Source organism: Arvicola amphibius, chromosome 12 (genome assembly GCF_903992535.2).
Source record: "Arvicola amphibius chromosome 12, mArvAmp1.2, whole genome shotgun sequence".
In the NCBI taxonomy this organism is placed as follows: Eukaryota; Metazoa; Chordata; class Mammalia; order Rodentia; family Cricetidae; genus Arvicola; species Arvicola amphibius.
Genome location: NC_052058.2, coordinates 15239710 through 15252459, shown reverse-complemented (window position 1 = coordinate 15252459; position 12750 = coordinate 15239710). Strand labels below are relative to the sequence as shown.

The 12750-nt window shown below is 48.7% G+C and overlaps 1 protein-coding gene across 1 annotated transcript in view; it reads right to left on the bottom strand.

Annotated features, from left to right (window-relative positions):
* The window catches only part of LOC119827984 (kinesin-like protein KIF28P), a 43748-nt gene that overhangs the window by 21405 nt on the left and 9593 nt on the right, over positions 1 to 12750 (bottom strand). Inside the window, exons 4-12 of the mRNA XM_038349979.1 lie at positions 12164 to 12199; positions 10328 to 10552; positions 9851 to 10005; positions 7608 to 7719; positions 5985 to 6052; positions 4016 to 4122; positions 3193 to 3302; positions 1945 to 2035; positions 848 to 902 (exon numbers count right to left, since the gene is read on the bottom strand). Coding sequence (XP_038205907.1) covers positions 848 to 902; positions 1945 to 2035; positions 3193 to 3302; positions 4016 to 4122; positions 5985 to 6052; positions 7608 to 7719; positions 9851 to 10005; positions 10328 to 10552; positions 12164 to 12199 — 959 coding nt within the window. The remainder of the gene's footprint in view (positions 1 to 847; positions 903 to 1944; positions 2036 to 3192; positions 3303 to 4015; positions 4123 to 5984; positions 6053 to 7607; positions 7720 to 9850; positions 10006 to 10327; positions 10553 to 12163; positions 12200 to 12750) is intronic.

Here is a 12750-nt window from a genome sequence, read left to right as displayed (position 1 = left end):
CATCTGACCACCAGCCATTGTATGTATGTTCTGGAAATCTCTACAGAGCACAAATACACATAACTATGGTGCCAATTAAAACATATATGTAACTTTAAAATTACTTTTTGTTTTCTGCTTTTGTTCATTTGGTTTTTGCTTTTTTTTTTTTTTTTTTCAAGACAGGGTTTCTCTGTGTAGCACTGGCTGTCCTGGAACTCTTTTGTAGACCAGGCTGGCCTCGAACTCAGAAATCCACTTGCCTCTGCCTTCCAAGTGCCAGGATTAAAGGCATGCGCCACCATGCCTAGCTTAAAATTTTTAAAAGCTGCTTCAAAATAAGGACTTCAAACAGTTGAGGAGACAGCCACCTGAAGATACAATCATGAAAGACCCTCCACGATGTGCCTGGCCTTTCATCTCCCCTTGATTTTGGCAGGGTCACCTTACTTCTGCTCATGTGGTTCTGCCTTACAGGATTTCCGCTGCCATCCCTTTTCTCCCAAGATGAGCAGAAGAAACAGGTGTGCACCACACACTGGACTTCAGCAAGCCCTCCTGCATGAGCACTGGAGGAGGTACCGAGGGAGGTCTGGGGACTTTTTAATATTGTCCATGCAGCAGGACTTACGGAGTGGCTTACCTACAACCAGATGACTTTCCAGAATCTACTCCAGTGAATCATGTTAGCACAATCCTGACAACCCAACACTCAGAGGAGGAGGCAGGGGGATTTCGTGTTTGAGGCCAACCTGGGCTACATAGTGAGATCCTGTCTCAAAACAAAACAAAAAGCAAAATGCCAAACAGACAGATCTCTGGGTTGAGGAGGTCTGGTCCTCTAGTTTGGGACGGGCACTATTCTTACCCCAGGCCTTGAAGTCGGATAGCGTTTGAAGCAGCCTGACCAGCGTCACAGGAGCCTGGAAAGAGTTGGGAGAGTTTATCTTCCAATTGGCAGCATTTGGCCTTGATGAAGTAATGTGCTTGACAGTCTGAAAGTGACATTTTTTCTTCAATAAGAGTGTGCAAAGAGTCTCCCCCCCCCCACTGGAGCTGTCAATCATAACAGCACCTGGATATGACCTTGCTTTATGGATAATTGTTTTACTTTCTGCTCTTTTTGTCTTAGGATCCCCAACTTTGTGAAAATGCCATCTTTTTCATGGTCCTTAGTCCTCAGTGACCCACTGAAGCTGAGACAGCAAAGGCTCTTAGAAGCTCTGTTTCTATGGTGACCAGCCCTTCAGGGTGTACCATGTCCCCTGCAGCTCCTGGGTGCTTCTGGCTGTCCTCCAGCCACCATCCTGCACAGGGCTTAGCCATGAATAGTGCTCAGGGAGGGGAGAACAGGGATTGGGCCAACTCTGGGCATTGAATACCAACCCATTCAGTAGCATCCATATTGGAGAGACATTCCAAAGGCTGCCACCTCCTCAGAAATCACTAGACAAACATGTGATGTGACCACGTGTGGGTGGTGGATAAATAACATGCAGTATAGGTAAATGATAGGGACCATTTATCTTAGCAAGGAAAGAAATTCCCAACCACGCTACAGCTTGAATAAGTTTAATGATATCAGTGAACTGAGCAGGCACAAAAGACAAGCGTGGTGTGATCTCGCTGCTATGAGGCACCACACATGTCAGGAAGGGGAGTGGGGAGTTGGCTTTTAATGGGTACAGAGTTTCCATATAAGGTGATGGTGGAAAGTTCTGGAAATATAGAGATGATTTAGTGCCTATGCACTGTGCACTCAAGAGTGGTTAGAGAGGTGAGCTTTATGTTAGATGTTTTGGAATACAAAATTAAAACATCAAAAAAGGAAAGGGAGAGAAAGGGATGGAGGGAGAGAGGAGAAGGGAAGAGGGAGAAGGGGGGAAGAGAGGGAGAAGAAAATGGAATTAGAGCTGGCCTGGTTGGCGGGGGTGTGTGTGTGAGGGGTGCAGGAGGATCAAGTACCGTTATGGATGAAGAACTTGAGAACACCTGTGAGCTGTGGGTCCTCGTTGACATTGAGAAGGTGTGGGAGCGCCTTCACCATCTGCTGCTCCTAAGAAGACACGGAAAAGCCTGTAGATACCTAAGGCCCCAGGTCCTCAAGAGGGAGGGGAGCTGTCCGGACATGCCTGTTCCAAGGCCCAGGGGCCTCCCTTCCTGTCTCCCCCGCCCCCAGTCATCTTCTCCTGTTCCTCTGCCCTTTATTCTACCTCACCTTTTCTCCTCAGGCCCCTTGCTCCCCTCTGGGTGGCCCCTCCCTGGGTATCTTAACTTGCTGCTATCTGACTAAGCCTCAGCTAGAATGTCTAGTAAAGAATAAAACACTGCATTCTCCCTCAGTGGTGCCCAAGCACATTTCAGTCTTCCTCTCCCACGCAGGGTGGGACCCTGCTGTGCTCACAGAGGGTGGACGAGCAGAACTAGTGCCTTAGGGTGGTGTTTAGACCCTGAAGTTCCTCTGATTAAGAGTAGAGAACATGAAAGCCTTGGTGGTTATAGTTCACTGAAGTAAAGTTCTGTAGACCTGCACCCCGAATCCCACTCAAGCCCGGAGTCACACAGGGCCACCCCGCCACAGGATGCTATTTAATAGAGCTTCCGCTGGCACCCAAGTTTTGCCTAGACCTTTAGACTGTTGACGCTACAGACCACACCCTATTCTACTTCTACCCCCTGAGGCTTCATTTTGGGCTTCAGGAACCTTCCCTTCTCTCTCAAGAGTTCCAGGTCTAGTCCAAGACTTGGGCATTTGCTTGGAGCCTTGTGGCTAAGAATAAGGTTCTGGAGAGGCAGGAAGGGCGTGTTTCTCACCTGTGGATGATGTTCACAGCCTGGCTCAGAAGCTGGGGTGTGGCTCAATGCTGCACAGAGGCTTGCCTAGCATTTGCAAGGCCCTGGATTTCACCCCTAGCACCCCAAAATAATGAATATTGTATGCACAATAGGGTCTGTTAGGAACTGGCCATGAAAGTGAATACTAGCCAGGTGGGATGCAATAGCTCAGGCCGATCTGCTGTCCCCAGAGGACATTCACACTCCTTAGTCCTTCAAAACTGAATCACCAACATCTGTCTTCACTCGCCAGTACGCCATGATCTCTTTGATCCCTTCAGGTCCCAACTCTGCCCTCACTGCAGGCTGGAGCCTGACAGCAGCACAGGCTATCAGCTGTGTGGAGAGATTACCACCCGTGGACAGCCTGAGCCTCACCTGCGAGAGAGCCACGCACTGCTCCTCCCATTCCTTCCGTGCCTGCTCCAGCAGGTGGGCCCAGGTTCGAGTGCCCAGCTGCCATTCTGCCAGGAAACAAGTCGAGTGCTCTAGAGGGAGGGAGGGACTTTAAGCATGGGGCATCCAAAGGGAGATGTAGAGTGACTGCAGAGGAGCCGGGAGAAGGGGACACCGAACTGTTCCTGTGCCAAGACTCATGGGCTCAGTTCTGCGGCAGGTGGTACCCTGGGGTAACTCAGGACGATTCACTGGGAAGCCTGGAGCTCAGAGGTCCCCTTTTTTCCTTTTCACGTATGCAGGCATGTGACCTGGGAATTCCCAACTGCCCAGAGGTTTTGAAAGAATAATAGATTTGTCTTGTTTTTTCATGTCTCATGCCTGGGTTTATAAACAGCGAGAATTAGATGCTACGTGTGTATAGACACCCAGCACATCCAGAACTCTGGCCACCGTATGTGTCTGCTCTAATTCAGGCAGCGTCTTGTTGGCATGAATACATGAGATCAGCAGGTCAGCAGCATACGAAGCCTGGACGTGCGTCCTCGTAGGCGTGTCTGCCCTGTGCCTGAGCCGTGTGGGAAAGCACAAGGCCGTTGTTTCATGCCAGTGGCAAATAAGACCACACTGACGTCAAAGCTGGAAAGTTTCAAGGTTGAGCCAGAAGATCCTTAACAAAACGTGGCCCTTCCCTCCCACCCGGGCTCCCTGGCCAGCCCAGCTGCTGCACAGGCCACCACTCAGTCCTTCCAGCTAGTGTCTGGGAGTCAGGCGTGGCTGAGCGTAGCCTCCCGACTTGATTTACCTTCTGCTCCGGCGCCCCCGGATCTGAGCAGCTGCTTGTTCTCAGCCCTGGATGCTCTCACCAGTGTGCACGTGTTGATCGTAGCTCTGTTCTGAACATTTTTAGCCCTGTCACATGCAATGACAAACACTCTCTCAGGCCCTTTTGCAGCCAGGGCTACCAGCGGGAAAGCCCAGACCCCAGGCAGAACCAGGCTAGTTTTCACTACGAGGAGTGCCCAGCCTTTCACCGCTGTCTCATCTAGAAATTCCTGGGCCACGTGCATCACTAGCCAGGGGCGCATCGTGGGCCCACGGGCCAAAGGCTAGACATGTCTGCAACCATTGAGACCCAAACTGACCTCAGTAACCTACACGATTCCCACAAACTCACAAAGCTCAGCTGAGTCCCGTGCTAGGCTTCTGAATGTCCCGGGTCCTGAACACACTTGGCTAATTCAAGAATATGATTCATCAATAATCAAAACCCTGGAAACCAGAGGCTGTTGTTGTTTTTAACTCTTTGGGGGCCCGTCACCCGGCTTTCAAAAAAAGCACACAGAGGCCTATTTTTACTTATAAAGGCCCGGCCTTAGCTTATTTTGTTTCTTGCCGGCTTTTCTTAAATTACCCCATTTATCTTTTGCCTCTGGGATTTTACCGTTCTCTATTTCTGTTTTCCTTTCTTTACTTCTCACTCTGTGGCTGGCTGTGTAGCTGGGTGGCTGCCCCTGACGACCTCCTCTCCTTCTTTTCTTGCTCCTTGATCTTCTCTTCCTAGACGTCTCCTCCTATTTATCCTCTCTGCCTGCCAGCCCCGCCTATCCTTTCTCCTGCCTTGCTATTGGTTGTTTAGCTCTTTATTAGCCCAACCAGGTGTTTTGGACAGGCAAAATAACACAGCTTCACTGAGTTAAACAAATGCAACGTAAAAGAACGCAACACATGTTTGCATCATTAAACGAATGTTCCACAGCATAAACAAATGTAAAATATATCTTAAAATAATATCCTACAACAGGCTGCAGTCAACTCAGGGATTTCTGTTCCTGTCCCTACTCCCAGTGTCACCACAGAAAGCTCAGACATACCATAACATGACTTATTCTCTGTGAGAAATTCAAACTTAGCGGTGAATCGTATGCCATTATTATCTTGATGTCAGGATTAAACACCAGGGCTTTACCACAGGGCTTCACCCCAACAGGTGTTTTAGGCTTTGCCCTTTTACTTTACAAAAGAAATTTAAAGATTCCAGTGAGGCTTGTTCCAAGCACAAAGTCAGGAACAGAGTTTAGAGAACACAGTGTCTCTCTGTGTACAACCCCTCCCGAAATCTGCTGACAGCAAGATTGCAGCAGTAGGCAGGAGAAAGGGAACATTCTAGATGCTGCGAAAGCAGAAGCTCCACCTACAGATCTGAGCTCGCACTCAGATCCTGGGAGAAAATGGCATGGCATGCAACAGTACGGTGAAGAATGGATGGGTGTGTGTGTGTGTGTGTGTGTGTGTGTGTGTGTTTTCACTCCCAGGAAAGTGATTCCTGGCTGAGAAGTATCTGAAGGGCAGATCAGGAGAGTGGGTTCACTGGAGGCATAATCTGAATGTCGGGTTTTATTGTTGTTTTGTTTTGTTTTTTGAGATGAGATCTCACCTGGATGGAGCTCTTGAACTCACAGAGATCCACCTGCATCTGACTCCCACGAGCTGGGATTAAAGGTGTGCCACCACGCGAAGCCCAACGGGTAGTTTTAGTTTTTGAGCGTCCCTGAGAGAGCAGCGGGCACAGTAAGTGTCTTGCTGCGGACCCCCCTCTCCAGGCCCTCCTCCTGCTCTCATTCATTATAGTCTCATTCCTGTCTCACCAGTCACCTGAGTCTCCTCCTGGACTCCCACCGCAAACACCAAGCCATCAAATAGCAGAGTGCCAAGGGAGCTGTGATGCAGGACACGGAACACCATGACGGGCTGCTGCTCAACAGAGCACTTACCGCTCAGCGTATCTCAGTGTCGACAAGGTTTCCTCATAGCAGATATCAGCTGGGCTTATGGCTGCAATCTGGAACCATCCATGCAGACTTTCGTCATCCAGGGGTTTTGGATATTTTTTTTAACATTGATGCTATTAAAATGGCTAATATCGGATTGAGGGGATGGCCCTGCCAGTCAAGTACTTGCTTTGCAAGCAAGAAGAACTGAGTTTGATGCCAAAACCCACATAAAAATGCCACGCATGCTGGCACCCACTTGTAATCCTTGCCCTGGGAGGCAGAGGCAGGAGGATCCATGGAGCTTACTGGCCAGTGGTCTAGTCTAATTTGTGAGCTTTAGGCTGGTGAGGGACCCCATCTTAAAGGAAGTGGATGACATTTCTGAGGATGACACTCAAGGTTGTTGTCTGGCCTTCACACACGCACACACAGAGACACGTTCGCAGTCCTGCCTGTACATACATGGACCTCATACATGTACATGCTAATAAAAAAACTAATCTTCACAAAGCAGCTTATATCAATTAATTTTCAGTATTATTTGAAGTTTAAATTGTTTACTTTTTGGATTTGTTTAATTCTTTTATGTCTATGAATGTTTTGCCTGTGTGTGTGTGTACCAACTAAAATCTGGTTGTATACACACAAGCCTCACCTGTACAATAAGGGCACTTCTCTGTCCCATTCTTTCTGGCAGTTAATGACTTCTCATGACTAACCCCATTTTATAGGGCCAATAATAACAACATTTTTTTTCTCCTAGCCACCTGCCTTCTCATCTCCCTCAAAAAGCAGCTGCCTGAGGACTCCAGGATGACAGTAAACCAGATGCCACTCCCGCCACTCCTCTTGCTGAACTTGAGCCCATCAACTCCCAGCTCTCCCCTCCCCCATGTTACTTCATGCCCGCAGGAAGTAGCCAGACTTGAGCCAATGCCCCTTTATCCAAAGAGAGCCTAAAATGTTGGTCATAAGCATCACCTCAGCTCCCTGTTACCCGTTATGCAGAGTCTGGAATGTAATACCCAGCATCCATCTTTGGAAGCCCCGTCCCCCTGGGAGTTGTCTTGGTCCAGACACAACCTCCAAGAGTCCGCCAAGCTGCAGACCACTCCCACAGGCTATTTAGGCTGCTGCCCAGAGAAGAAACACGTGGTTTGGGGGTTTTGCGTGGTTCCCCCGCCCCCATGCTCTCCCAGTCACGCGGGAGCGCTGCCGTAAATGTAGGCATCTTTTATTTGGTCTAATTTGGTCTGATTTGAATTATTTGCATCAGCAGAGAGGCTGTCTTAAAAATATTCCTAACACCAGGCTGGAGGCGTGGCTCGGTGGCAGAGCACTTGCCTGGTGTGTGTTAGGTGTTGGTTTCTGTGCCCCATCACTAAACAGAGTCAAAATGGAAAGCAATATACATTCCAGTAGCAGCCCCGAAAGCTGCAGCGAAGAATAAGATATCAATGTGATGGAGCCTCGTCACACACCACAGGGAGCAGGCAGGCATCAGGGCTGTGAGGTGATGAAGTGGACGGGGCCTAGCGCCACCGAGTCCTGGGTGTGTTAGATTTTAGCCACGGAGCACTAAGAGCTCAGCCAGCATCCGGTGTTCTAAGAAAGCGATCTTACCAGCGTTGTCCGGCTGTTCCCGCCCAGAGCCGACTGGAGCAATTTGGTCAGAACAGAATCTCTGTAGGGAACGTGCAGGACTTTCTTCCCCATGGCTGAGTCAGCCAGAGCACTGCGAGAAGGAGAAAACATTAAATAATCAATGGAAGGGATTAGGAAGAAACCGAGTCTCCATGGGTAACTAGAGATGGCTCACACATCCCTGCGGTGGCTCTGTGTTGTGTGTGGTTGGACGGTCCCGTCCCGTCCCGTCCCCCCCCCCCCCACCGTGGGTAAGCCACTCTTTATTTCTGCCTCCAGGGAGCCACCATGCTTTTCCTCACTCGAACCATGCACCAAGAGAAATCCTTCCTCCCTGAAGCGGCTTCAGGTCAGAGAGAAGTTGACTAATCCACTCTGTGGCAATAATAGAACAGAGTAGCCGACACCTGTACAAGGATGCCCAGGCAAGACAGGACGTAAGCCAGAGACCCTCAAAACACAGGGACTGGAGAGAAAGACAACACTGAGCTTAAGAATATGGCCTGCTCTTGCAGAAAACTCCAGTTTGATCCTACACCCACAACAGGTAGTTCACAGCCACCTGGAACTCCAGCTCTAGGGGATCTGGCTCCCTCTTCTGGCTGTCATGGGTACCTGCACTCACAGGTACACATACCCACATGCATACACATAGACATACACATAATTTAAAAAATTAATTACAAAACTCAAGACAGTCAAGCAAAGATGAATCAGATGGCAAAGGTTCACTTGTTTTGGTAGTGTGTCAACAGGGAGGGGTGTGCCTCAGTGGGGACAGGGTATGATGGAGACTTGTGGCTTCTGAAAGTGTTCTACATTTTGACCTGGGTGCAAATTATATGTGTGTGTATGTGAACTTATATATATAAATTCATTAAACGGAGCATTTAAGATGTATATACTTCAAAACTAAAAACAAAACAAGGAAAAACTATGTACTTCACTGGGATTCATACCATAACTAAAGAGTTTTTTAAAGTTTCTCTCAGAAAAAAAAATTATAGCATCTTAGTCTTCGGTTGGAGCCCCACTCCTGTCCTCTCTCTCTCTCTCTCTCTCTCTCTCTCTCTCTCTCTCTCTCTCTGAACCTCGCCGCTCAGAGTCTCTAAACACAAAAAAGTTGCCAAAAAGCCCAGTTCCGCATTCTTGGGCCTACTGTAGCTTCCTTCCATGATGCCTCCCACTGCCCAAACCTTTGGGCACAAACCCAGCTTGTGGCAGACAGGGCCTCATTGTTCCCACCGGGGCAGGTGGTCAGCAGCCTACATGGGCAGAGGAAGGATTCCGTCATCACCTGCATGCGCTGCCCCCTTTAACAGTGCCCGCCCCTCACAGCTCCCTCTCTTGCCTCTCCTGTCCTCGCTGCTCCTCTTTCTCGCTTGTTCTCTCTGCCTGCCTGCCTGCCCCCCTTCGCTCTTTCACCCCTTCTTCCCCTCCCCCAGTAAACCTCTTGGACTAAATCTGTTGCACCTGGCACGTTCGCTTAACGACATAACTTGGCAGGGCCCGCCAATAAGTACCAGCTTGCCTTGCCCACAAGCTATACAATCTTCCTACTTTAGTTCCAGTGAAGGACCTCTCTGGCCTGGATCTATGAGGCCGGTGCACTCGGCCAGGACAAACCTGCTGATAAACATTTTTAATTCAGCTTGATCTGGCTTATTGCATCAGTGGAGAAACTTACTATGGGGGTGGGTATACAGAAAACCTATTATTTACCTCTTTCCTGAAGTTAAAAATTATTGCATATATGCACTCATATTCACGTGATTAAAAGCCAGGCAGGTGCAGCAGCTTGAGAGGTTGAGTAACAACTAGCTAATTCTCTCTCTTTGCCGGCATCATAGAAGACCCACGCTTCCTCCTTGCCAAACCAGGAAAGCCTGCGCTACTCCAAATCCCACCCTACTACTTTCTGGGTCTGTCTCTCCCAGATGCCCTCTGAGGCTCTGGAATTATTTTTTGTTAACTAGTGGCTAACACAGCCTCCTGACCCAAGGTTAATTTTATTTAATTAACGCAAATGCAAACTCAGGCCCAGTGTGATTGACTATTCCCCCAACACACACAGCAATCTGAAAATACAGACACTGGGGCCTTCCACGCGTGGAAAAAGAAAAGGCGCAGCTCCCAAGGGGAAGTTGCCTTGGTCATGGTGTCTCTTCAGAGCCATAGAAACATAACTAAGACACAAGAATATCTGGGTGCTGGCCACATACCTGATGACATTCCCTAAACTGGTTAGGCTTAAATTGACCCTGGATCCTTCCCTCAGCCGGTCTCCTTCAGCTCCTGATGATTTCTGCCTCTCGCTCCCTGCCAAGTCGACCATGTTGATGCTGGATTGTTTGGTGAGAGCCGTGTCCAGGAAAACCTGTAGAGACAGACCCTGGGCTGTTGACTGATGCCTCAGAGACAGACTGTCCCGTGATCTTATGTGGCTCTTCAAGGTATATCACATACTCCAAATATAATGAAGTAGTGGCAGCTGTCACTGAAGGTGCCATCCATGTGCAGTGACAGTTGTGATAATGGAGGGTAAGCAGGGAGAGCAAGGCCCTCAGCTCTTCCTATCCAAGACCCGTGTTTTATGGTTGGAAACAGTTACTTCAGCCCACTGGTCCACTCTGGATGAATTCCGCCATACCACCCCTACCCTGCCTCTGGGAGCCTGTCCCACATATGAGGACTCCTACCTGCTTAAACTGGATGGTGGTGACCATGTGGGACCGGCTGCTGCTGGCATTCATGTTGGTCGAAGCTGTCATCCTGGTTTTTGAGGCCTGCTCCATCAGCTTTTCGATTTGTGCATAATTCTCACAAGGCACCCACTTTAGACCTTCCACAAAAAACCCCAGCTGTTGATCTTCCCTGATTTTTAACCCTCCAGGAATCTTGGTTCTGGACAGCAAATCTCTTATCTGTAGGAGGAAAGAGAAGAAAAAATGTCATCCAATTTAAAAATATGAAAATTTCATTTCCTTCCTTATCACTGCCTGCAAAATAATTGGTGCTCAGTAAATATGTGTTAGGTGTCAAATTAATACTGAGTTTCCAAAGGTACCAGACAGCCTTGTAAGTGAGCTAAGTAAGAAACCGGGAAATGTAAAAGGAAGACGAGAACGGCTGGGCAGTGCCAGTGCACGCCTTTAATCCCAGCACTCAGGAGGCAGAGACAGGCGGATCTCTGTGAGTTCGAGACCAGCCTGGTCTTCAGAGCAAGTTCCAGGACAGGCTCCAAAGTTACAGAGAAACCTTGTCTCAAAAAACCAAAAGAAAACAAAACCAAAACCAAAAAAACCAAAACCAAAACAAAGAACAACAAAAAAGAGTTTCCTTTTGGTCCCCAGCAGCATCTCACCCATTGACCATAACGATTTCAGATTTCAGGGCGCATAGAGCGACGGCCTGGAGGTCAAGTGGTTTCTTCAGCAGCAGAGAAAGGACAGAGTCTAAGAGAAAGGCACGTCTGGAAAGGTGGGGATTCGCTGTGATAGTTTGAATGAAAATGGCCTCCATAGGTTTGTATGCTTGGATAGTTGGTCCCCAGTGGGTGGGACCTTTTGAGAAGGACCAGGAGGTGGTTTCTGAGTCTTCCAAATCCTCCTACTGTCCCTAGTGTGCTCTTGGCTTCCCATTGGTGGGTTCAGATATGAGCTCTCAGCTTCCCTGCCTGCCTGCCTACTGTCATGCTCCCCCAATTAGTGACAATGGACTTTTACCTCCCTGGAACTGTCAGCCCCAAATAAGCCTTTCCTTCCATAAATTGCTTTATCGTGGCATTTTATCACAGCAGTGGGAAAGTAACTGAGACAGCGGCTGTGTGTGGCATAGAGGGTGAATGAAGGGCCTCTGGCCAGCCCAGGCCTGGTGAGCATGGCCTTACTAAAATCCATTAGATTATATACCTGAAGCTAGACAGCAAGGTCTATTCCCTTATTTGACCACTCCCTTCTCCTGAGACTGACTACCAAGGTCCAGTTATCAAAGTATTAAAGTTCAGCAATCAAAAGCTCCCTTTGGCTGCTTTAATTAAATACACAATCAAAATTACACACCTCATTCTAACACAGGGTTTTCCTATGGGCCACATCTGTCCTCTCTACCCAGAGGCAGTCCCTTGTCCTCAGGACAAACACCCCTTCCCCCTTCTCTGTTCCTTTCCTCTTCTCTCTTGTCCTCTAGTTCATGTCTTTGTCTCTTGTTTGCTGCCCTTTGTCCCTTCTCTTGCTGAGAACTTGGTCTTGGTTTTGAGCTGACTCTGAGGTTCCTGACAGTGAAGAACAAGGAATCTGAGACGGGGCTGGGGAGGCCTGTGGGCCACATCCAACATGGGATGACCGCTGACCAGAGTCCTCGGTGCTAATAATCCATGGACTCACTCAGGTGTGTGTGTTAGCACAGACTCTTGGGATGGGCATGGCTCAGTGATAAAGCTTGTGCTTAGGGTGTGCAAGGATCTGGGCAGACAGACAGATAGAGACAGACAGACAGACAGAGAGACAGAGAGACAGAGAGACGCAGGATGTTACCTGTTCATTGTAGATTTCCAGCATGCTAAACATGACCTGCAGAGAGAACAGAGAGTCAGTGTTGTCCTGAAGTTCCGGAACGATGCAGCCAGAACATAAACGCTCAGCAAAGGAAAAGTTAACTAACATTAGCTGCAAAAGCTGTTTCAAGCTGCTTGGTGCTCAAGGGATCTTATGGTACTGGAAAACCTCTCAATATAAATTCAAAAGAAAAAAAAAACCTCAAACCTGCCTGGGGAGCTGCTCAGTGGGCAGGAATACTGGCCACTCAAGCATGGGGACCTGAGCTTGGATCCCCAGCACCCACACACAAGGCCAGGTAGGACTGTGCTCACCTGCAATGGTAGGGGTGCAGACAGGAAGAGCTCTGGGCTTGCTGCCTGCCAGTCTATCTAAAAAACATCAAACCCCAGCTTCAGTGAGAGGCACTCTCTCAAAGAAACAAGGTGAAGGGTGATGGAGGGAACACCCATGGCCTCCTCTGGCCTCCACACATGGACACAGAAGCATGTATAATACATGTGCATGTACTTTTATATTACATACTCATACACGCACATATACAAAAAGAAAAATGCACAAAACAG